Source organism: Bos grunniens, chromosome 25 (genome assembly GCF_055505025.1).
Source record: "Bos grunniens cultivar Pamir isolate PY7600 chromosome 25, Bosgru_T2T1.0, whole genome shotgun sequence".
Lineage (NCBI taxonomy): Eukaryota > Metazoa > Chordata > Mammalia > Artiodactyla > Bovidae > Bos > Bos grunniens.
The window spans coordinates 1,809,513-1,834,588 of NC_141189.1; the positions used below are offsets into that span (position 1 = coordinate 1,809,513).

At 58.5% G+C, this 25,076-nt stretch overlaps 1 protein-coding gene across 11 annotated transcripts in view; it reads right to left on the bottom strand.

Annotated features, from left to right (window-relative positions):
- Positions 1-2,117: 2,117 nt before the first annotated feature.
- The window catches only part of SNX8 (sorting nexin 8), a 39,149-nt gene continuing 16,190 nt past the window's right edge, over positions 2,118-25,076 (bottom strand). For 7 of the 11 annotated variants that reach the window (XM_086377013.1, XM_086377009.1, XM_086377008.1 and 4 more), the window contains exons 2-11: positions 14,017-14,207; positions 10,953-11,070; positions 9,857-9,978; positions 8,643-8,723; positions 7,676-7,836; positions 6,934-7,066; positions 5,010-5,078; positions 4,102-4,251; positions 3,723-3,872; positions 2,118-2,281 (exon numbers count right to left, since the gene is read on the bottom strand). In XM_086377013.1, the coding sequence (XP_086233139.1) occupies positions 2,171-2,281; positions 3,723-3,872; positions 4,102-4,251; positions 5,010-5,078; positions 6,934-7,066; positions 7,676-7,836; positions 8,643-8,723; positions 9,857-9,978; positions 10,953-11,070; positions 14,017-14,157 (1,236 nt within the window). In that variant the 5' untranslated portion in view covers positions 14,158-14,207 and the 3' untranslated portion in view covers positions 2,118-2,170. Of the gene's footprint in view, positions 2,282-3,722; positions 3,873-4,101; positions 4,252-5,009; positions 5,079-6,933; positions 7,067-7,675; positions 7,837-8,642; positions 8,724-9,856; positions 9,979-10,952; positions 11,071-14,016; positions 14,208-14,543; positions 14,835-15,298; positions 18,199-24,063; positions 24,434-25,076 lie in introns of those variants that run through there. The other 4 variants (XM_086377016.1, XM_086377012.1, XM_086377011.1 and 1 more) reach the window with 4 other exon arrangements.

Sequence of the window (25,076 nt, forward strand, 5' to 3'; positions counted from 1 at the left end):
GCCATCAGCTGGCTGCCCTCGCGCCCCCAGGAGAGGCTGCTCCTGTCCTGGCTTCAGACCCCTGGGGGGCGCGGGAGGGTCATCCCCCTGTCACACACACACACACACACACGCAGCCTGACACAGCTTTTATAAATACGTTTAATGATAGTTGTTCATGTAAGTTCACTGATAAAAATCTCGGAATGTAGCTCATCTGTAAACAATTCCAGTTAATTGGATGTGGCGGTCATTGATTCCTGCAGCCTCATAAAGTGCTTCATACATAAACCAACTCGCACAAAGCAAGAGAGAAGGCCTCAGACGCAGGGCCACCCTGAGCCCCAGCGGCCGAGGCCCGTCCACGGCCTCGTCCCCCCTCCGCGGCTTCGCCCAGCAACTAGGCCGTGGCTGAGTCACACTGAGTCCGCCCGACACAGGCTGCAGGGGCGTGGCCTGAAGGCACAGCCCGCGGTGGCCGGGGAGGGCCGTGGAGCTCCCACCGGGGCCACGGAACCGGTGTCCTTTAATGGGTCGTGGCCAGGCTCTCCCCAGGGGCAAGGAAAGCTGGGGCAGCAGGAAGGACGCAGAGGGCGTTGGGGACCCCGACCTGGGAGCAGCCTCGCCTGCAGCAAACACTGACCAGAAAGCCCGCACCCAGCAGCAGCCCAGGGCGGGGGGCGGAGGGTCCGGGGAAAAGCCGCCTCCGTGACCAGCTGCCGGCAGGGGGACACAGCCTGCCCCCCTCGACCCCCAGCCTTCCGACACTGCCTCTCCTGGGGTGAGGACGACACAGGCTAAAAATGCCCCCGACCCCACCCCCGCAGCCCCTGAAGAAGTGTGTGCTCCCAGTGTCCACGTGGGAGCCAGTCCTCCAGCAGGGGTCACCCGGAACAGCATCTCGAGACTGCTGCCAGAACTCGCCCCGGTGCCCTGTGTGGGGAGACACCCCCCCGAACTGTGCCGCTGGCCCAGGACCTCGGGGCCCTTAGCTTGCACCATGGGCCCTGGGGCAGGGCCTCCACCTCGGGGCAGGGACGGCAGACGCCTGCGGTCATACTCTGCTGCTCCAGTGGACACGGCGCCCGGGGGCCGGCCTGCAGGGCAGCACAGAGCCTCTCAGGGTGGTGGGCACCCATTTCCATGATGATCAAAACGCAGACGACAGCCACAGAGGAACAAATGGCACGGACGGCCCCTCCTCGTCTGCTGGGGACTGGCCAGTCCAGCTCAGGAAGGCACACGCGTCCACTGTGGGGGGCTCAGACCAGGGCGCAGTCGCCTCCCCGCACCCCCAAGGCTGCTCTGGGGGCACCGGCAGGACCCACGTGTGGCGGGCCCAGGCCAAGGCAGGACACGCGGCGTCCTGAACCAGACGTGCGTCAGCTTGTCAGGGATGCCTGCCTGGCCCTGCGTGCAGACCTCAGACGGAGGGCAGCCCCAAACCAGGCACACATTCCTGGGAGACCCTCAGGAGCCCTGCCCTGCAGTCACCCTGCTCCGAGCCCCCTCCGAGCAGAGAGCCGTGAGGGGTGGGGGGCAGGCGGGTCCAGAGCAGAAACACCCTGCTGGGCTCAGACACCCGGCCTGAGAGAGCTAGAGGGAGGCTGGAAGGGGAGCCCGTTGCTCTGAAGAGGAGAAATCAGCAGACACGCCCGCGCCCTACTGCACGGCCAGCTTCGGCCCGCCCAAGAAGGGACGGCGGCCGTCTGAACCTGGACAGACCCACGGCGGAGGCACCAGCTCCCGAGCCTCCAGACACCGCAGTTCCTCTGTCTCCCCCACCCCAGCCCGGCGGGCACACACATGCGAGCACGGAGGCAGGCACACGCACGCCAGGGCCACCAGGCTGCTCCTCGGGGAACGTGGGGGAAACCGCTCCAGGGACTGACACGCTCCCAGCACCAGGCTGACGGCCACAGCACGGTCAGGACGGGCAGGGCTGCGGGCCACCATGCACAGCCCGCGTGGCCCCGGCCTCGCTCCCCGAGAGGGAGGGGAGCCGCAGCTACTCGGCCCCCCGGCCCCTCTGAGCCCCAGCCTGGTTGTAGGCCCCTCCACAGGGGGCTGTAGCCCAACACGCTGGCCCTCGGGGTGGGGGCAGGCACCGACCAAGGGAATCAAACAGGGACACACCGTTCGGAAAGAGGCTTTAGTGAGGGCGCCAAGCTGTCTCTGAGCCCTCCGGGCACTAGTGAGCAGACAGGCCGTCCTGGGGGGGCCTCTGGGGGGCCGGGGCGCCGTGCGGTCCCACGAAGAGGCAGCGCAGCTTGGGCTGCAGGTCGTTCCACACCTTGCTCATCTGCGGGAGGAGAGGGGCGGGCCAGCTGGGGGGGCGGCCGGGGACACGCAGCACAGGCACCCGTGTCCGAGGCCCCAGAGCGGCCGGAGGGTGGGCAGTGGGCTTCCCAGCCCTGCCTGCAGTGCCCCACAGGGGCCGCGGGGGCTGCTTCCTCCGCCCCTGCGCATGAACAGACGCGTACAGGACGCCCCGCAGGCACGCTAAGAAACTTTAGCACTGGGACACTCCCTCTAACAGCTCTGCAGCAAGGCTGAAACAACGTCCACCAAAGGAACGCAGAAACAGAGCAAGAGCCAGGCGGCCGCGCCATGGCTCCCAGGCCCTGCGGTGGCCTGCAGGGGTAGGGCCGTGGGCGTGGGCAGGAGGGGAGCCGTGCAGCGAGGGGGCTCTGAGATGGGCACTGGGGCAGAGCGGCTCAGGGGCTGCCGAGAGCAGGGCGAGGGGTCTCTGAGACGGGCACTGGGGAGAGCGGCTCAGGGGCTGCCGAGAACAGGGCGAGGGGGCTCTGAGATGGGCACTGCGGCAGAGCGGCTCAGGGGCTGCCCTGCTCTCAGGGCACGTGGCACGTGCCATGAGTCCAGTCCCCAAGTTTGCAGACGGGGGACCGAGTCACCCCCGGAGGAAAAACGCAGAGCCACGTCAGGCGATATGCCCGCCTTCTGCCTGTCACCCAGCGGTCCCCCAGCCGCCCAGACCCGCCTGTGAGGTCTAACCACCGTGCAGCTCTGCCCCCGCCCAAGCACCCTGCTGCTGCCTCAGCCGCACATGCAGTTCCCAAACTGTGCCTGAGGGTGCCCTGGGCACCTCAGCGAACTCCAGGGAGTTCTATGGGAACTATGGGAAACGGGCAAAGGAAGCTCCGCGCTGGTCACAGAACACGGGGACCACTGCTGTGAGCCTGTCTGGAGCCAAGAGCTGACAACCGGGACGGGTGGAAAGGGACTTCGGCCTCCGACCACTGTGAGCACCGCAGTGCTGAGAAAGCCAAGAACCCGCTTCAGACCGCGCAGCCAGGCTGCCTCAGGCTGCAGGGCCCCCTCGTGGCACGGCGCCGCCCACCCCCCCACCCCCCCCCCGGCCCAGCAGACCCTCCACAGGAAGCTGGCGGAGCCCATCCCACCCCTCAGAGCGACACTCCACCTCTGCTCTCATCCCAGCTTCTGTGCCCTCCGCCTCTGACCTTCCCTGGAGCTCCTCCTGAGGCCAGGGACCCCTTCCCCTGCGCCCCGCGTGCCCAGCCCTGTGCCCCGTCCCTGCAACTTCGAGGACAGCCTCACAGGTCTCCCCGGCTACCAGGAGACCGGAGAGTCCGGCAAGAGCGGTGTCAAGTCCCGGTGCCCTGCCCGCCCGCCCGCCCAGGTCACTCGTCAAGGTCAGCTGGGCTGCCGCTTCAGGAAGGCGGGCGCCCACCGGCCCGGACGGGCGGCTGTGGGGGACCCACCTCCTTGTGCCCTTGGATCTGGGAGTTGACGAAGGCCCCGAGGATGTGGGAGGTGAGCGGCAGGTACACGTGCACCAGCTGTGTCTCCTGGTGCAGGCAGTACAGCGAGAAGTGACTGCGGAGCTCCATGGTCTGGATCACGTTCTCCTGCTGCAGAGCAGAGAGCCGCCTGGCGCCTGGCCCGGCACGCCCGGGAGAGGGCCCCCATCCTGGCCGGCCCGAGCCCTGCCTCCGGGTCACAGCGCCCCTGTCACTGGTGCACGGGCGCCAGGGTCCCAGCAGCTCACGGAGCCCCCACGGGACGGCGGGGAGGATGGCAGGCCCAGCCAGCAGGGTGCAGCGGCCCCCGCCAGCCCACCCCCACGCCTTGGAGACGCACCTCCACGATACGGGACTCCAGCTGCTCCACGGACTCGGGCTCTCGGCTCTGCACGGCGGCGCTCACCATCTGCCGCTTCATCAGGCTGTACTTGTGCAGCGCCCGCTGGTGCTTGTGCAGCACGCCCTTCTCATGCCGCTCGCACAGGTCCTGGGGGCGGGGGGCGGGCACGGCTCCAGCGGGGGCCTCTCCTCTTGGACAGCCAACCCGCACCCCGCTCTGCACACTCAGTGGTTGCGGGAGGAACGGCTGGAGCGGCGAGGGGCTCACGGTGCAAATCAGCACCACCAGGGCCCCGCGGGGACACGTGAGTGCCTGGCCAGCTCCGGACCACACACCGTGAACTGACCTTCCCCAGAGAGCCGGCGTGCCTCCAGCAGCAAGACCAGACAGGCTCCCGAAGGAAGACGCCCTGGCATCTCCCCGGGGCCCCAGGATAACCTAGTCAGAGGCCTTGTGGGAACAGGAGCCGCAGAATCACAGGCTGCAGCTGCAGAGGCCACTCAGCGGCCACCCCAGGATTCCCTTCTAGAACCTTCCCCACCAAGGCCGGGGCAGCTCCCTGAGCTCAGCACCAAGGCTTCACAGGGAGTTACCCTGCCACCGAAGGTCAGCAAGCCGCCCCAGCCCCAAGCTGAGATGTGACTTCCTGCAACCTCCACCGGCTAAAAGAGCTGGCATCCCTCTGCGCTGCGGCAGACCCTCGCGTGTTTATGGAGACGACAGTCACACTCACACACATCGGGTTAGCCTGCCGGGGCCACACCCTCCAGGGAGCCTGCAGGAGGCCCGTCCACCCTCCACAGCCCTGGCCTCAGGCTCTTGTCCCATCCCCCCCAGCCACGCCCCTGAAAGGTCACAGCATGTTTTCAAGGCTCTGTACCCGAGCAAGCAGCCGCGAGACTCACTTTGTAGGACTGCAACAAGTCCAGGAAGAGGTTCAGCTTCTCCACCACGTCGTTCTCCTCCTGTTTGCCCTGGAAAACACGGGTCAGGTGGGCCAACACTGCCCGAGCACACAGCCTGGCCACACGGGCACCCCGCGCTCCTGACCGGCAGGGGCACGGGAGAAGGGAGGCTCCTCCCGGGTGTGTGGCGGAGGTGGCTCCTACACACAGCATTCACTGCCAAGTCCCGGCTCTGGTCCCGATGCTTTGCAAAACCGTAAACCACCAGCACATGTGCCTTTAAAAAAAGCTGTCACTGCGGAAGAAATCTCACCTTGAGTCTCACCTGTCTGGCTGGGACACAGTTATCAGGTCTCCCAGCTGGTCTGGGGAGAATAAAACCGGGACATATGAAAACGGAATCGAGAACGAGCCCTCCAAGGTCTCCACTTGCACAGCAAGCGGGAAATGGATCCCTGGCCCAGAAGGTGACAGTCCTGACGGGCCACCTGTCCACTTGGGTTCGGTTAAAGCTACGTTAATTTTACCCCAACACAGAAACCACCGAAGGCACTGAGGAGCGCTCAGGATGCCTGCAGACGTGACGGCATGTGAGAGGGATCCGAGAGCCTCAGAGGCAAACTACAAACCTCGCCCCACCGGAGGCCACACGCCCCGCCCCTCAGGGCAGAAGCCGCATCCACTTCTGGATCAGAGACCCCGGCAACGTCGGGGTCAGTGCTCCCGCCTGCTCCGTGTGCCCCCCGGAAACCTGTCCGAGAGGGGCTGTGGGCCAGGGCCTGGGCCCCAGCTTCGTTCATACTGACTGAGCTCTCAGTAGAGGGTAGAAGCTGGTCCAGCCCTCTCATTTCTTATCGTGGAGAGGAAGACCTGGGGACCACCAGTGCTGGGTGAGGTCCCTGCTGAGACTCGGGCCGGCGCAGAGCAGGCCGCGGGAGCGTGCCCCGTCTACACCCAGCCAGCCCTCTGACGCCACGTTCTCGGTTCCCCCTCACACCCAGAGATGGGCCAGCCCAGCGCCAACTCCAGGAGACGCGGACATCGCCCAGCACTCAGCTTCTGAAGGGAACCCATGGGCAGGGCGACCGCGGAGAAAGAAAACCCAGGACTTTCCACACCAGGAACACAGTTAGATTCCGGCTCCAACACTCAGAGCCGTGCGGGCTGCTGAGCGCCCACCTGGAGCTAGAAAAGCCCCGGATCTGCCCGTCGCTGACTCACTACTAGGGAGCTTCGGGCTGCTGCCGGGCAGCAAGGCCTCCACACGGACAGCGTTTCAGTGCATTTAAACCACCCACCAGCGGCCTAAAGCCCATTTTCCCAAGAGCCAGGAAGCACACTCTCACCCCGAAACTCATGTAACAGTTTTACAGCCTAAGAGCACCCAGATGCACCTCTCTTTTCCCTCTGACTGCAAATGAATCCCCAGCGACATGATTCTCTGCAGAGTTCTGTTATGCAAGAAACACTGCCCGCAGGACAGAAGCGCTTCCTGAAGTTAACTGGCGTCCAGGGTGAGACCTGGGTAGGGCCTCTGGGGTGCTGGGAGCCCGGTTCTCTGATGAGTTACCAAGTGGCCAAATGCCACCTGCCAGGACAGCAACACAGGAGCTGCCTGTGCACTCTGGGTGCCCTGGCAAGTGCAAGGTTACAGCTTCAAGGTCAGGGCAGCCCCTCACAGTCTCGGCAAAGCCAGCTCTCCGGGGCCAGGACCCAGTGTGTCCCCAGAACAGCAGCCCTCAAGGGCGTGAACCTCTCTCAGGAGCCACCCGGAACAGATGGGGACGTGCAGAGCCACCCGGACAGCCACAGTGCCCTCACACGGGACTCAGAGCCCTGATGTCCCCCTCAGGAGGAGACACCCCGTGCACCACGGCACAGGATGTCCCTGGGGACAGGCGCCTCGGGGGGCACATCCACTCACCTGCTGTGCGGCCTTGTCAGCCAGCAGCGCGAACTCCACGGACAGGCCTTTCAGCGCCTGTTTGAGGGACCCCCATGTGCTACTGTTCAGCGAGGCCCAGGAGGGGAGTGGGGTCGTGTCAGACCCTAGAGCACTGAGGGAAGAGGAAACACTCAGGGGAAGAGACACACAGGCCCGGAAGCTGGGCGAGCAGCCAACCCGACACCCCACTTCCCAACACCATGCCCCCACCGGGGCGCCCTGTGCATCTCCTAACCAAGACCCCCACTGCTCAAAGAGCAGGCGCCCAGGGCATCTGTGAAAAAGGTGGGACCTCTGCCCAGTGGGATCTGAACCACATAGGTGAGACCCAGGCTGGAGGTTCGCGGGTTCTGGGGAGAGGTGCGGGGGCAGCACTGGCTGGAGGCCAGGCCACTCCTCCAGGGCAGTGGGAGCATGACCAGCCCCCGGCGGCCTCTCCTAGACCAGACGAACCTCTTCTCAGGTCTGATCCAGACAACGGAGTGGGGCAGAGGAGAGGGAGCCTACGCTCAGGACCCGACACTCTGCCCACACTCTCCAGCCTTTTCCTTTCTTCTGAGTATGATGCCCCGTCTCCGCAGCCCTTTCCTTCCGTCTTTGGGGTGCACGGGTCAGAATGAGGGTCATCACAGTAAACGGGCTTGCTCCTCCAAGCCTGCCACCTAAGTCTAAGGCCCCTCCCCACAAAAGCAACCCCGCGGAGCCAACCAGGGTCACCTGCCTCAGCTCCTTCCCGAATATGAGAAGGTCGGCGGCGTTGTCGATGGCCCGTGACACCATCCGCTCGGCCCGATCGCGGAGCTTGTGAAAGCTGTTGTAGATGTTTCGAATGAGCTCGCGGCTCATGGCGAACTGGGTCTGGATGTCGGCCGGGAGGAAGTCCTGACGGGGCGGGAGGCAGGGACGGTCGTCACCAGACGGGACAGCCATCCAGGAGATGACTGACAGGAGAAGCAGCAGCTCCGTCCACCGAGCAGGCGACCAAGCCCAGACCCCAGACCCAGGTGACCTAGCAGCCAGCCCAGGAACCTACCTGGACCTCCCCTCCTGTCCACAGAACAGTCCTCAAGCCCGACATGAGTGCGCTTCCTGACTACGCACCAGGCATGCCTCTGGGTTTCCTCATTTGTTCCCCAAGACTGATTTCTCACCCACTTTAATATTAACTACCCATTAACACTAACTAACATTAACTACACAGCACTTGGAAAACAAAGAGTTCAGGGAATAACGTCTGCAGAAGTAGCTTAAGAAACAATCACCGAAAAAGCTACCAAATAGCTACTTTCATCCTTTTGAGAAAAGGATCAGATGAACTAAACTTGAAAATAAGCCAGTGCAACCATCAGTTGCCTTATTTCCAAAGAGCAGACGACCAAGTGCACGTCCACCTGAGTCACGGAATGCCTGGGGACACGCCGTGAGTGCCTGCAGCCGGGCGCTGCGGTCAGAGGGGGCCGAGTCACACACAGGCTCAGCTGCCAAGACACTGGGACCTTGGCCAGCAGCAGCCTCCATTTCCTCGTCTGTAAAATGGGCCTGGCACCCGCTGTGCTTCAGATCAACTGGAACAAGCGTTAAGTGAGGAAAACACGCGACACATCCCAGAACAGTCTGGCGCTCAGAGAAAAACCAACTGTGAGCCCTGCTGCTGCGCTGGGGGAAGAGCATCAGAATCAGGTGAGTACCTTGGCCCGAGCCGCCAGCCTGCAGTTCATGAACTCGTCTCCCAGACACTGAGCAGATTCCTTCAACTTGTTCTGCACGTCCTGCAAGGGGGGAGAGAGAAACCCTTGACCCTCAGCCGGCCGCAGAGAGGTGGGCAGGAGACCATCCGAGTCACTGGAAGACAGAGCAGAGCGTCTGCCCCAGTGCTCTCCTTCAGCGAAGCGGCACACGGCGCCAGGGAGGTCCGGGGGACACCCTGTCTGTGGAGGGGCGAGGGGTCCCCTGACCTCCCCAGCTCCCCTGAGCCACATGGCTCCCACCTCCCAGCACTTTCCTCGTCTGCAATCAAGATACCTGTTCCACAGAAGCCGGTCCAGCCCCAGGGTTCAAAAGACCCACCCTCCCCACTCAGGGGCAGGAGATCACAGCAAGCATGCCCTGAACGTCTGGAACGGGTCCCACAAAAGGGGCCGACGGACAAGCACCCCAGAGGGGAGGCCGCAGGATCTCTAGGGTCAATGGCCCCTCTGGCCTCTGGGGAGTGTGTGCTAAGACAGGAGGTCAGGCGCGTGGGGAATCCACCTCCACGGCTCTGGGCCTGCGGCCGTGCCGTCCACTCCAGCGCAGGAAGTCCCCCCGGGGCCCCCTCCACCCATGCCCATGAGGAGAGGGTCCACAGGGAACCCCCAGTGCCAGAGAAGGACTTGGGCCTGGCACGCGGGGCCGCCAAGGCAGCGCCTCCTCCACTGGGAGCAGGGCTGTGGCCCGGCTTCCTGCTGGACCGGATCGGCCAATGGCAGCTTGAGGGGGACGCGGCCGCCCTGACACCTCCCCAGAGTCACGGGCTCGCAGAGCCCACGCCGCCCGGGACACATGTCCAGCCGAAGCTCTGCGGACAGCACAGAGTCCACCCTGGCCTTTCCTAAGTGCGCACACATCCACATTGGGGGCCGCTGGCCCGCCGGCCAACCCCCAGCCGCGGAGCCCCCTCCCGCGGAGCAGCTTCAAACCTCCCGGGCCTGCCGAGAAGCCACAGCTCCACCCCGGCCCGCCCACAGGCGCGACCCGACACCTCCCACGCGACCCAGGGAGACAGCCCTGCTCGTGGCTGTCTCGTGGAAACAGAACGCATCGGGGCCAAACCAGGGGAGTAAGCAGAGAGAACGAAATGAAACCACGTAACAACGAGAGCCAGGGCACTCCAGGTTCCCCCCAGGTCCCCCAGGGTACTCACGGGGCCGCTGAAGGACAGGAACAGCTTGAGGATCGTGTCCTCAGAGAAGGGCGGGTGCCGGGCCACCAAGTTGATGAAGCGCTTCAGCGCCCGCCTCCGGGCCTCGATGAACTCCCTGTCGGCTGGCGGAAGGACACTGGTGACCGTGGGCCCGGGCACAGCCCCCTAGGCTGGCGCTCAGGGCCCAGCGCCTCCCACACAGACGGCCCCCCAGCCTCACTTCCAGCCAGGGGCACCGGCCACAGACCACGGGCTGTGGGAGAAGGCGGGCACCCCCGACCCCACGCCCTGCCCCCAGGCACACACTTGGGCCAGGTTAGCTGTGAGGAGAACCAGAGCCCAGCGGCCTCAGCCAGCAGCGTCTGACCCCTCACCTCAGGGCTTGCAGACGCCACTGCGACCCCTTTCCGCTGTTTCTATGAGAGAGCGGGTTCTGCTAAACTCACGCTCATTCAACCTGGTTCTCCCGTCCACATCACTTCCTGCTCTCTCACAAGCACAAACTCCCCCACTAGCGTTGAGTGTTTTCGCTTTGAGGGAGGGAAAAAAGTGAAAGCGTGCAATGACGCACTGAGGGTGTTTCAATCCGACCACAAATGGAAACAATGTCTTTTTTTTTAAGTTATAATATTTTGAGAAAGATCTTTGCTTTACACAGCAGTATAAATTATATATTACATATTGTGTGCACGCGTGCTCAGTCACGTCTGACTCTCTGTGACCCCATGAACTGTAGCCCACCAGGCTCCTCTGTCCATGCAACTTTCCAGGCAAGAATACTGGAGTGGGTTGCCATTTCCTCCTCCATGAAAACCATATTTTAAGTATCACTTGGGGGAACTTGCTGGCGATCCAGTGGTTAAGACCCCGAGTTTCCACTTCAGGGGCACCGGTTCGATCCCTGGTCAGAGAGCTAAGATCCCACATGCCATGCGGCATGGCCGAACAAAGGATTCAAATTCTAAATCACTGGAGGAAACCTGGGTCAGGATGGCCCTGCGAAGGCCACACGGTCACCAAGGCTTGGCACAGGGCCCAGCCTTCAAGGTCCCCGCACGCCCCGCGACCCCCGGGCCCCCGCACACCCAGCAGTTACCTCCCAGCATCCTCTTGGGCGGCAGGGCAGGCACCATGCGGTACGGGAACTTGTGCAGCAGCGTCTCGTGGAAGACCACGAAGTCGTTGTAGCGGCGGTACACGCAGGACTTGAAGCGCTGCGGGAAGAGGGCGCAGAGCTCAGAGTTTTCGTCAGACACCCCCACCTTCACCACTTCCCCTGACCTGCTCTTCCCGCCACTAAACAGGACACAGGGAAACAGCATGATAAAATTCCCTATGTTCTCTCATCAGGCCTTTTCCTAAGGGGGGATCCCACACGTCCTTGATGGACGGAGATAGAACCTTTAAACGCTGCACAGCTCTAACTGTGCACTTAATTAACCTATTGCTCTGGATCTTCTGTCAGATGCAAGCCTCTTTACAGGAGTTTTCAAGCCCACAGCAGCATCTCCCACGCGTGGGTGTCACGTGAGGACGGTGTTCAAGGCCTGGCTTCAGCACACGCTCTCCCGCAGCACTGACACAAGCAGCCTCCTGAAGGAGACCGACTGCTGAAAGCAGCTCGAACCCTGAGTACAAGACCGAGACACGGGGGCTCGCAGCTCAGACGAAACCGCCAGCAGAGTCCACCAGGAGCCCGCCCGGGAAAATCCTGCCGGCCCCACAGGACAAGCACCCCGACCAGAGTAACCCTGTGGGGCCAAACGCAAGCGCTCACACGAGACCCAGGCACCCAACACGTCCCTGTAATCACGGATTACCATCACCGAGAGTGGAGGAAGTCGGAGACGGTGACAGGCCGTGTGAGGCCAACAAGAGGATGCTCGGGAGAAGACAAAGCTGTGGAGCCAGAGAGAGACCAGTGGTGCCCGGGGTCGGGGCGGGGGGCGGGTGGAGCGTGGAGGGACGACATGGGGGGCTTTCGGGGCAGAGAAGCAACAGCAGCGGACCACACCCTGAGGACACACGTCGGCGAGAGTGACTCTCGGGGGGCCGGGGACGCGGCGACAAGGACGCATCCACGCAGGCTCACCAGCTGTAACAACGCTCCATCTGCCGGGGGTGCTGACTGGGGGTGGGGAACACAGGCAATCTGTTCCCTGCCCCCTCAGTCCTGCTGTGAACCTAAAAACACATTTAACTTTTGGAACCCTTAACAGAAGGGGAAAAGTGAAGCGGTGATGGATTTTATTTTCTTGGGCTCCAAAATCACTGCAGATGGTGACTGCAGCCATGAAATTAAAGACACTTGCTCCTTGGAAAACTATGACCAACGTAGACAGCATATTAAAAAGCAAAGACATCACTTTACCAACAAAAGTCAGTATAGTCAAAGCTATGGTTTTTCCAGCAGTCATGTATGGATGTGAGAGTTGGACCATAATGAAGGCTGAACGCTGAAGAACTGATGTTTTTTTAACTGTGTTGCTGGAGAAGACTTTGAGAGTCCCCTTGAACTGCAAGGAGATCAAATCCATCAATCCTAAAAGAAATCAACCCTGAATATTCATCGGAAGAACTGATGCTGAAGCTGAAGCTCCAATACTTGGCTCACCTGATGAGAAGAGCCAACTGACTAGAAAAGACCTTGATGCTGGGAAAGACTGAAGGTGGGAGGAGAAGGGGGCAACAGAGGATGAGATGGCTGCATGGCATCACCGACTCAATGGACGTGAGTTTGAGTGACCTCCAGGAGGCAGTGAAGGGCAAGGAAGCCTGGTGTGCCACAGTCCACGGGGTCGCAAAGAGCTGGACACAACTTACTGACCGAGAATGACAGCCCATAGGCTGTAAGATACACAGCACAGCCACGCGCCTGCGAGCCCGCCTCCACCGGGCCCCGTCCCGCCTCCGCTGGGCCCCATGCCACCTCTGCACTGACTCTGACTCCAGCAAGTGTGCAAGCAGCGGGCACAGCCTGGTGAGTCCCCCCACCTCCTGCCCCGAGGTCCCAACCTTAGCAGGCTCATGCCTTTGCCCACATTTCAGGAGGTAACCGGGACAGATTGGCCTCCTGCTGAAAACGCTCACTACAAGGCCATCGACTGACTTAAGGGACGGGTCGTTTAACAAGGCCGAAGACAAGGCCGCTGTCCTAGTAGGGCGGCATGTCACACACGCGGGAGCCCGGCCCACGGCTGACGCGGCCCCAGGGGAGGCACCGAGGCCTCCACCCCCACTGCAGCCGCAGATGCCAGGGGGCGGTGGTGCCCGCCAGCAACGCTGCCCTCTAAACAAGGGAGGGCCTCCTTCCCTCACTGACCTCAGCTGCCTCCCTCAGCAGCGAGCGGCGCTGACCAGTGTCAGAGCAAAGTTTAGTTCCAGGCTCCCCTCATCGTGGCTTCAAAACACAGTGAGGCAAAAATGCTGCGATCCTTAACTTCCACGGAACAGCCGTCCGCCACGGGGAACTTGCTCCCACACGCACACGTGCCTTTCTGCCTGGACGACGATCGTGACGCTCCCTCGGCCTGAGCCCTCCAGGGCTGCGACCCGAGTCTGTAACCCGGCTGGCTCTCAGTGCTGAGGGGGCCACTCTGACCCTACGAGATCCCCCCTGCTCCCCCCACCACACACACACACACAAACACACACACACACACACGTGCTCTTAGTTCACCAATGACTTAATCCCCAGGATAAAGAATAAAAGCTCCTATCAAAACACGTCTAACTGAACTGAGGACAGGCAAAAGATGAAAGACCAACGCTGCTTGCGCCAGTGGGCAGCCCGCGCACGGCCATGGGGCCAGGTGCCTGGCACCCGACTCGCTCTGACCTTGGGGCGCCACTGACGGGGACGCAGCACCCTCTAGGGATGAGCCCCTCACTCCAGTCCCGCCCGCGCACTTGATCTGCGGCGCGGGGTCCACACTCTTCTCCCCAGGGACTGCCCAGCACCGCAGGACTGCCCAGGGCCAGCTCATCTGGGCTCCAGAGACAGCTAAGCGTCCTGAGAGGCAGGATCCCAGGGCCCGGGGATGGTGAGGGCGGGCGGGCGCCTGGGGCGGGGGAGCAGCGAGCCAGAGCAGGACGCAGGGGCACGCGCTGGGGGTCCTCCCTGCACTTCCCCCCGCTCCCTCCCCCAGGCCCGCAGGTACCTGGCTGGACACCTCATACTCCACGTGCTTCAGGAACAGGCCTTTCTTCTCGGGGACGAGCTCCACCTGCACGGCATCCCTGGCCAGCAGCTCCTGCAGAGTCAGCGACAGCAGCAGCGGGTTCCCCGGCGGCACCTGCATCTGACCGGCGTCCGGGGCCCTGGGCTCGCTGACCGGGGGCACTGGCGAGTCTACAGAGAGAAGGTGAGCACCGCAGCTCAGCCCGGAGGCCACCCGCCACCCCCACCTGCTGGCTCAGCACGTGGACTCCAGCCACGTCACCCGGCCAAGCCCAGTCCCAGCCCAGGTCAGGCTCATTCGTTCGGGCCGGGCGTCCACTCGGGGCCCGTCCTCCCCTCATAAAGCTGCAGGCTGTGAATCAGCACGTACACCCCCACATCCAGGACAGGGCAGGTCTAGTTTCCACCTGGGCAGAGGAAAAGGCATGCTTCCAAGTTACACGCAAAAAAGATTTTTCCTTTCCTCCGGGGTCAAGTAAAGGGTTAAAAGAAAAGAAACAGGCCTACTTCTCCATGAGCGGGCACGTCCACAGTCAGTGCACGCTGCCTTCTTGCCAGCCCAGTCGCCCTGATGTGTAAAAACCGGCACGGCTGCTTGAGCCAGGTGCCTGCTGAGTTGGGCTCCCGCTCACACAAACCGAAGCACTGAGCCCTAACACCCCGCCTTCCTTAGACACGAGGAGTCGCCCATGTGTCGTTCACAGGACAGGCAAAGACAAATCAGAGGCCTTACGTCTAACAAGCTGCCAACAAGCAAACAAGGAAACCCTGTTAAAAGGTCAGTCTGATTTTTAGTACAAAGAGTTTAGAACTTTAGAGAAAAACATTCTTTTCAGTTAAAAAAGAGTAAAGGTTAAGGTCTCCCTCGGGGGAAGGTCTTTTTCCAAGAAACACTGCTGTAAATAACAGAGCAAACGTGCTTCTCCGTCTTCTCAATCTTCTGCAGTGTGGCTGTACCACTCCATAGGACTGGCTTGTTCAGCGCAAGCCGCTGGTTTACATTCTCATACAGAATTAACGAATAGCTTATTTCCATCTGTGAAATCATTCAGCATTTTAGGATTCAAAATACAGCGGCCTTGAATTGACCTTAAACATTAAGAAAGAGAACAAGGGCTTGATGTGTACGCAGGAACCCCACGGGCCTCAGAACTCCACGCCAAGGCTCAAGACCGTGTGCTCTAAGGCAGGGGGCTCCACGAAGGGCCGATTCCAGGGCCCCAATAATCCCCTGGGACAGGAAGGCAGTGTTGGCAACTCACGTGTGTTTTCTCTCTTCCTCTTTGTATTACACTGTAACGCACATGGGGGCTTCCCTGGTGGCTCAGGAGTAAACAATCTGCCTGCAACGCAGGGGACGCAGGTTCGATCCCTGGCTCAGGAAGATCTCCTAGAGGAGGAATACCCAGCCCAGTATGCTTGCCTGGAGAATCCCGTGGACAGAGCCTGGTGGGCTACAGACCATGGGATTGCAGAGCCAGACACGACTGAGACTACACAGCAGCGGCAGCATAACGCATGTAACAGACAGCACACACACACGACTTAGCAAAACACTCGTGTACAGATGCATGTGTGAGCGTGCACAATACACGCAGTGCATGTGGGTGTCTGAGTGTGTGTATGTACACGAGTGGGTATATGTGCATGAGTGGTGTACATGAGTGCATGTGGTGCACATACGCATACGAGGAGTGTGTGCATACGCAGGGGGGTATGTGTGTATACAGGTGTTTGAACATACATGAACACGTGCACATATGTGTATGGCTGTGTGCAAGAGTGTATGTGTGTATACGTGTGAATACAACGGGTGTGCGTTTATAAGTATACACGTACATGTGTGCACGTGCATGTACGACTGTGTGCATGAGTGCATGGATACACACACGTGAATATAGGAGTGTGTACACGTGTGTGTAAAGTGTGTGTGTGAGTAAAAGTGCACTGCATGTGTGGCTATGTGTGCGTCCCTGCATGTATGTGCACATGTGAACACAGGAGTGTGTGTGTGTATATGCTTGTGTGTATACGTGTATGTATGAGTAAGTATGTGCACATGCACACATGACTGTGTATACGTGAGTGCGTGTACATGAAGTGTGTATACGGGAGGCTGTCCCCAACAATGAATCCCCAGTGCCGGAACGGTTAGAAGCACGTGGAGACCACAGCTGTAGAAGGCACCCGTTTTCCCAAGTCATCTCAGGAGCCCAGCCCCTCTCCAAGGAAAAGCACTCTGACGGCCTTAAAACTGTGTTTACAGGTCTCCTTGGGGACCACAAGAATCCTCAAGGAGCCGACAAGCATTTCTTAAGCACCAGCCCGAGGGAACACAGTGAGGAACAAGGCAGGGCCCCTGAGCTCATTAACTCGTCCACACAGCAAACAGCTGTGAGTGTCCGCCACTGCCAGGCACAACCCATGAACACCCAACCTCCAGGGGATGGGGTCAGGCCGCGATCACCCCAAAAGTGCCCTGGGAACCAAGGCGCAGCCAGGACGCAGACCCAGGAGACCGGGGATTCCCTCGGTCTGTCCTCAGGGCCATCTGGGCATAAGGGGGTCGGGGGGTCTGGAACACAACAGGGGCTCAAGGAACGTATGCTGAGTGACTCTTTACTGATACTGACTGTGTTTCCAGGAGGGAAAACCAGTACCTTGAAACAAAGCAAAGTCTTCAACTAGAGCACAGAATGTGCGGGAAAACAATAAAATATAAAGCTAAAGAGGTGATAGGAAGAATCTTTTTATCCGAGAAAATAGCTGCAAATAATACATCTGATAAAGGCCTTGGATGTGGAATACGCAAAACAACAACTCTTACACCTTAGTTAAAGCACAAATAACCCAATTTAAAAACTGGCAAAGGGTCTGCATAGACATTTCTCCAAAGATGTACAAATGGCCAGGAAGTGCATGAAAAGAGGCTCAGCATCATGAACCATTACAGTAAGATGATGCCCCATGTCACCTCCAATTTAAAAAGATTACACTGACTGTTGGTGAGCATGTGGAAACCCCTCACGCATGCTGCTGCTGCTGCTGCCAAGTTGCCTCAGTCGTGCCTGACTCTGACATGCTTTAGGTCTGTAAATGGTGCAGCTGCCTTTAAAAGCGGCTGGCAGTTCCTCAGAATGTTAGAAACAGAGTTACTACGTGACCCTGCAACCCCACCCCTAGGTACACACTCAGGGTAAACAAAAATGTGTGTCCACCCGAAGACCTGTAGACAAGTGTCCACAGCGGCACTGTTCATAGGAGCCAAAGAGGAAGAATCCCAATGTCCATCAACTGAATGGGAAAGTCGAAGTGGCGCATGCACTCAACGGAGGAGGAGGAAATAACAACCCACCCCGGTACTCTTGCCTGGAGAATCCACACGCACAGAGGAGCCTGGCGGGCTACAGAGCATAACAGGGCCGCAAAGAGTCGGACACAACCAGGCGCCTGAGCGCACCACACGCACACAGGAGTATTATCCTGCCGTTAGAGGATTCATGCTGCAACACGGATGAGACGTGAACACAGGACAGACAGCGAGTGAAATGAAGCCAGTCACGAAAGACCACGCGTGAGATGACGCCATCTACATGAAACACCAAAGGAGGCAGACCTGCAGACACAGCAGCCGCGTGCTGCTCTTGTAGGGCCGGGCTGAGGAAACGCCCTGAAACCCACCGTGCTGACGGCGGCTCGGCGGGACACACACGAAGGACCACTGTGTTGCACGCTTTAAAGGAGCAAACCGCTGGGGAGTAAACAGTAGCCCTACAAGCTCTTTAGGTATAGGAGGCGGGTGACGTCAGCAAGAAAGGCAGAGCGTGTGCGCGCGCCTCTCAGTCGTGTCCGACTCCTCTGTGACCCCATGGACTGTGGCCCACCAGCTCCTCTGTCCGTGGGATTCTCCAGGCAAGAATACGGGAGTGGGAAGCCCTTCCCTCCTCCAGGGGATCTTCCTGACCCAGGAATCGGACCCAGGTCTCCTGCACTGCAGGCAGGTTCTTTACCATCTGAGCCACCAGGGGAGCCCATAAAATGTAGGTGACATCGGCAAGAAAGGCAGAGTCGGGCTCTCCAAAAACCCTCTCCTCTACATAAGCAATGAGGACGAAGGTAAAAGTCGTCAGAATCTGCTTCCTCAGAACACTGGAAAGTGACTAAAGGCTTGTGACAATCCGGAGCACATCTGCTGACGCAATAATGAGTGAAGTCACAATGAGGTCACAGTGGAGCAGCCTGGGCCTTTTCCCAGTGTGACCGGAGCTCCTGTAAGAGGGAGAGGCTACACGAAGGCACGGTCACACGGCCAGGAGCCACGTGGCGACACAGGCAGGGCAGCTGCAGTCCCAGGGACCCCGGCGGGCTGGCCACCCCGGGAGCCAGACGGGCAGAGAATGATCCTCCCCAACGGGGTTCGGAGAAGACCCCGCCAACACCCTCACCTCCAAATTCCAGCCTCCAGAGCCGTGAGACCGGACAGTCCCGCTGTCTCAGGCCACCCGGTTCATGGCCCTTTCTTACGGCAACCCCAGGAAACTCCCACCAGAACTGCTACAGAATGAGCTCAGAAAAGCTGTCAAACAAACAGCAACCACACCTCAGGAGGAGAACCAGTGTCCAGAGACGCTGCGCTATTTACAGCGTAAGGTTTCAACAACAGCTTCTCAGACACGCAGAGAAACAGGAAAGTGGGGCCGAACGCGGGGAGAGGCGGCGGGACGCAGCGTCGGCAGAAGCTGCTCCGGGACACGTGCGGAGGCTGGAGCTCCTGACGGCCTTCCACCAGCTAGTTTAGATACGTTCAAAGAACTAAGGAAAAGCATGAGAACAACATCGCACTAACAAGAATGCTAAAAATCAGATATCATAGAAGAGAAACAGATAAAAACTCTGCAGCTGAAAAGTTCAATAACTGAAATAAAAAATTCACTAGGAGCTCAACAGCAGATCTGAGTGGAAAGAAGGCAGAATCAGCAATTGGAAAGACATGTCAATTGCAATTTTCTCCAGTCTGATGGACAGAAAGACAAAAGGATGTAGAAAAATTATTAGCTCCTCAGAGACCCAAGGGATAACACCAAGCATACCAACATAATCGTAACAAGAATCTCAAAAGGAGGAAGGTTTAGAAAAGATGCTTGAATAAATAATGGCTCAATTTGATTTAAATATCCAAGAACTCAAAAAATTCCAACTTGGATAAATTCAAAGGGATTCACACTTAGATGTGACTTGCCAAATACGAGGGATTCTTTTTAAGATTAGCAGCTGACGCCTCACCAGAAATCATACAGGACAAAAGCAGGTGGGAGAGCAGAGTCTAAGTGCCAAGAATTCCACACCCAGCACAGTTCAGTTCAGTCACTTAGTCGTGTCCGACTCTGCGACCCCATGAATGCAGCACGCCAGGCCTTCCTGCCCATCACCAACTCCCGGAGTTCACTCAGACTCACGTCCATCGAGTCAGTGATGCCATCCAGCCATCTCATCCTCTGTCGTCCCCTTCTCCTCCTGCCCCCAATCCCTCCCAGCATCAGAGTCTTTTCCAATGAGTCAACTCTTCGCATGAGGTGGCCAAAGTACTGGAGTTTCAGCTTCAGCATCATTCCCTCCAAAGAAATCCCAGGGCTGATCTCCTTCGGAATGGACTGGTTGGACCTCCTTGCAGTCCAAGGGACTCTCAAGAGTCTTCTCCAACACCACAGTTCAAAAGCATCAATTCTTCGGTGCTCAGCCTTCTTCACAGTCCAACTCTCACATCCATACATGACCAAGGGAAAAACCACAGCCTTGACTAGACGGACCTTTGTTGGCAAAGGAATGTCTCTGCTTTTGAATATGCCATCTAGGTTGGTCATAACTTTCCTTCCAAGGAGTAAGTGTCTTTTAATTTCATGGCTGCAGTCACCATCTGCAGTGATTTTGGAGCTCCAAAAAATAAAGTCTGACCCTGTTTCCACTGTTTCCCCGTCTATTTCCCATGAAGTGATGGGACTGGATGCCATGATCTTCGTTTTCTGAATGTTGAGCTTTAAGCCAACTTTTTCACTCTCCTTTTTCACTTTCATCAAGAGGCTTTTGAGTTCCTCTTCACTTTCTGCCATAAGGGTGGTGTCATCTGCATACCTGAGGTTATTGATATTTCTCCCGGCAATCTTGATTCCAGCTTGTGCTTCTTCCAGTCCAGTGTTTCTCATGATGTACTTTGCATATAAGTTAAATAAGCAGGGTGACAATATACAGCCTTGGCGTACTCCTTTTCCTATTAGGAACAAGTCTGTTGTTCCATGTCCAGTTCTAACTGTTGCTTCCTGACCTGAATATAGGTTTCTCAAGAAGCAGGTCAGGTGGTCTGGTATTCCCATCTCTTTCAGAATTTTCCACAGTTTATTGTGATCCACACAGTCAAAGGCTTTGGCATAGTCAATAAAGCAGAAATAGATGTTTTTCTGGAACTCTCTTGCTTTTTCCATGATCCAGCAGATGTTGGCAATTTGATCTCTGGTTCCTCTGCCTTTTCTAAAATCAGCTTGAACATCAGGAAGTTCACGGTTCACGTATTGCTGAAGCCTGGCTTGGAGAATTTTGAGCATTACTTTAGTAGCGTGTGAGATGAGTGCAATTGTGCGGTAGTTTGAACATTCTTTGGCATTGCCTTTCTTTCCCGCAAAAAACAAAGGACACAGTGAGACATTCCCAGTGCCTGAAACCGGGAAGATTCCTCACAGGAAACGAAGGCCCAGAACCAGTGAGGCAAACAGTAACCGTGTCAGTAAGTAGAGCAGACAGCACTCCTACTTCCTTATTTGCAATTCTTTTTCCTGGATGATTCCAAAGACAACTGTATGAAAGCCACAACTGTAAGTGTGTTTTGATGGGGAACGACTTATACAGATGTGATCTGTAAGACAGAAAAGACCCCCTGATGCTGGGAAAAGCTGAAGGCACAAGGAGGAGGGGGAGGCAGAGGGTGAGACGGTTGGATGGCATCACCAACTCAACGGACATGAATCTGAGCAAACTCTGGGATTAATGGAGGACAGAAGAGCCTGGCGTGCTGCAGTCCATGGGGCTGCAGAGAGTCAGACAGGACTTAGAGACTGAACAAAAGCAACAATTCGTATGTGATGACAGCACAGAAAGGGGAGAAGGGTTTATACGTTACTGAAATCAAACAGTATTCATCCAAGGCAATTAAAAAACACAGAAGCTATAACTCCCACGGGCATCACCAAGAAAATAACCCCCCAAAAGTATAATACCCGGAACAATGTGGGAAGGTAAATGGAACACGGGGAAAAAAAAAAAAACTAATATAAAAGAAAGCCATAACAAAAGGAGAAAATTAAATTAATGGGGGGAAAGATCATTGAAAGAGCACCAGGAGGTCTCTATTCAAACTTTTCTATGATAAAAACACACGCTTAATACAGAAAACTGCATGATTTTCCTGATGATTAAAATAAGACAATGTCCCAAGACAGAAGGTAAGCTCAGTAATGATTGCCAAATGATGACATGCTTCTGAAGAACCCAAACTTTGATCGCTAGAGGATTTAAAACACAACTCAAAAGACACATTTTAAATCAAAGACATTACTCTCAACCACCTTGAGAACAACCCCTTCCTTAAGTCTGAATCATAAGAAAGCCACGATTCCAAACATCAATTTACTGAACAAGGACAGACATATTTTCTAAGAAAAAACATTTAAGAACAAAAAAGAAGAGAAAGGTATCACTTCCAACAGGCTGCTGTCACCCGACAACCACAGCTGAAACCACGGCAGAGGGCAGGGAGGACTCCGGTTTCCCCCGGGGGCCAGTGCTAAGCTCACCAGCGGGACTCTTCTCAAATGGAGCCTCCACAGCCAGTTTAAGCAGCCCCGTAAGACCAGCTGAGATGGCTGGAAGGACGAGAGCTTGAGCAAACTCCCCGAGACAGTGAAGAACAGAGAAGTCTGGCGTGCTGCAGTCCATGCGGGTCACAAAGAGTCAGACGTGACTTAGCGACTGAACAACGAGACCGAAGTCTGGAAGAGGCACCATCTGCCAACCCAGCTCCCACACAGATGAAACAGCTCAGACGAGACGGGCCAGCGAGGCCCGTGCCACACGGCGGTGGACAAAGCCTGGCTGTGACCACAGACGGACAGCGGCTGAATTCCAGCCTCCAGTCCCCAGTGTGTGGCTGGCAAGTGAGCGCCTCTGAGCTTTCTGTTTACAGTCAGTAAAAGGCGGCAAAGATGCCCACACTGGGCCCTGCATCACCATCAGAGCCCTGGGGACCGCAGCATCCCGAAGGGCCCTTCCAAAAGCGTCCCCCGCCCTCCCCACTCCAACCCTTCCACACAGAACTGCTCCTCATGGGGTCCCCTGGCGGCGGAAGCCCTGACCTTGAAAAGCCACCAGCCTGGAGCCCGGGCCTGACGCCGGCTGTGTGGGAGCGCGCACTACGCTGCACTCAGCAGACTAGGAACTCCTGGAGTGGAGCCCCTGCGCTCTGGGCAGGCGTGGTGGGTCCAGAATGCCTCTGGGAGCCTTGTCTGAGCCGCGCTGTCTCACTCCGTTCTCATAAGGGCAACCGAGCGGGCAGGTGTCAGCCCGAGGCACTTGCCCTGCAGGTCTGAGAGCTGCTCCCTGGCCCTGCGTCGGGACAGCGGGCGGCTTCCGTCCCCACACTGGACATCTTGCTCTGCTGGCCCCGGGGTGACACTGACGGGGGCTGGGTCACTCCCAGGCCAGCCACCTGCGTGGCGCACCCTCCCGCAGCACGCCGAGAGACCGCCATCTGGGAGGACCCGACTCCATCCAGACCCGCGCTCCTGGGACGCCCCAGGTCTGACGACACTCCTGCTCGTCGCGTCTGACTCTGCGACCCTACAGACCTCCGCTCGCCAGCAGCCCACCAGCCTCCTCTGTCCATGGGATTCTCCAGGCAGGAACACTGGAGTGTGTTGCCACGCCCTCCTCCAGAGGTTCTTCCTGACCCACGGATCGAACCCGCATCTCCCGCACTATAGGCAGACTCTTCACCACTGCGCCACCCGGGAAGCCCAGCAAGCTCCAGGTCATTTAGCCACAAATCAGAGCAAGGAAACTCCAGACACACGCCTGGACCAACAATCCTCCAAACACACTTCTGCTGGAATCTTCAGGCAGTAACCCTGCCGCTGGGAGGCACCCCGAGAGGCCAGCCCCGAGGGCCTGTGAGCAGCTCAGAGCCCGGGCCCTGACTCCCACACGAGGCTCTGCAAGACCAGAGAGGTCTGTGCCACACGTGCCTCTGCTTTACCTGGCAGACCTCAGCAAACACTGAGGACAAGGGGCACCAGCGGGAGGGCCTCTCACGGGGTGGGGGTGGGGGGCAGCCAGCCTGCTGCCCCGCACCCTTCACGCTGGCTCCGGGGGGCGGCTCTGAGCACCCAAGAACTGCCTAAGCCCGCTCAGCCCCACCTCCCTGGGGGTCTCCCCACGGGCAGAGAGGCCCTCACTGTACTGTGGCTTTCAAGCCACTGGGGGGTCACAGAGACCCAAAGGCAGCCAGTGGCAGAAGGACCCCACCAGCTCTGCAGAGCGGCAGGGGGACGTGTCTTCTGATGGACTCCAGGTTCGGGGTTCCACCTCCTCTGCCCTCCTGGGCTGCGGTCCAGCGGGACACGGCTCAGTGACAGCAGAAGCCTCCAGAGTGAGCATCAGGGTTACCCTCGGGCTCGGCCGCGCTCAGGTGCAGAATGAATGGTTGAGATAGCTATTGTCGAAAGAAGCAAAAACCGGGGCGAGGGCGTGGAGGCACTGGCCGGTGGGACGCGTGACGCGGTGCAGCAGCAACAGAGAACAGCACAGCAGGTCCTCAGAAAGCCAGAGCCACCAGAGAGTCCAGCAGTTCCACGTCTGGGTCTGTACCCAGAAGAACTGAAAGCAGGAACTAGAAGCCGCGGTCGCACAGCCAGGATCACGGCAGCCAAAGGTGGAACTGCCAAGCATCCAGGCTTCCCGGGTGGCCCAGTGGTAAAGAACCCACCTGCAATGCAGGAGCCACAGGAGCCTTGGGCTCGATCCCTGGGTCAGGAAGATCCCCTGGATGAGGCAATGGTCAGCCCACTCCAGTATTCTTGCCTGGAGAATCCCACAGACAAGAAGCCTGGTGGGCTACAGTCCATAGAGCAGCAAAGAGTCAGACACGACTGAAGAGACCTAGCACCCAACTGTCCACTGACGGATGATGGGTCAGCCAAGTGCAGTCCGTCCACACAATGGAACAGCTGCTGCTAAGTCACTTCAGTCGGGTCCAACTCTGTGCAACCCCATGGACTGCAGCCTACCAGGCTCCTCCGCCCATGGGATCTTCCAGGCAAGAGTACTGGAGTGGGGTGCCACTGCCTTCTCCGAATGGAACAGTGCTCGGCCTTAAAAAGGAACCAAGTACTGAACCCGCGACATCACAGAGGCGCCTTGAGGACGTCACACTTGGTGAGACAAGCCAGACACAAACACAAGTGGTGTGTGATTCCACCCTCCTGAGGTTCCCAGAACGAAGTCACAGAGGAAGAAAGTAAACGTGGGGGGTGCGATCAGGGGCTGGGGAGCGAGCGCTCGGCGGGCAGTGCCAGCTGTGCAGGATGGGCCTCTAGACTCGGGCGGCACCCTCACTGACACAGCGGGACGAGCGTGCCTCCCACCACGGAAGGCGCACCTGGAAATGGCCAAAGCTGTCGTTGTGCATATTCACACGCGAAAACACTCGGGTTGCTGCCCGCCCCCCAGGACTCTCGGCTGGGGCCTAGGAATCTGAATTTCTAACGATTTCCCAGCGGGTACTGCTGGTCACAGGGCCACAGTGGGAGAACCGCAGACACGGGGCCTGTCCAGACCCCTCATCTGAAAAACGCAGAGGCTCACCTCGCCTCAGCGAGTCACCAGGAACCGAATGAAGGACATTCCAGACGACAATGCTTCCACCAAAATAGCATGAGACGGGGTCAGGAGACACCTTCCGTGTTCAACCTGAATATTCCGCCTCGGACTCATGAAACG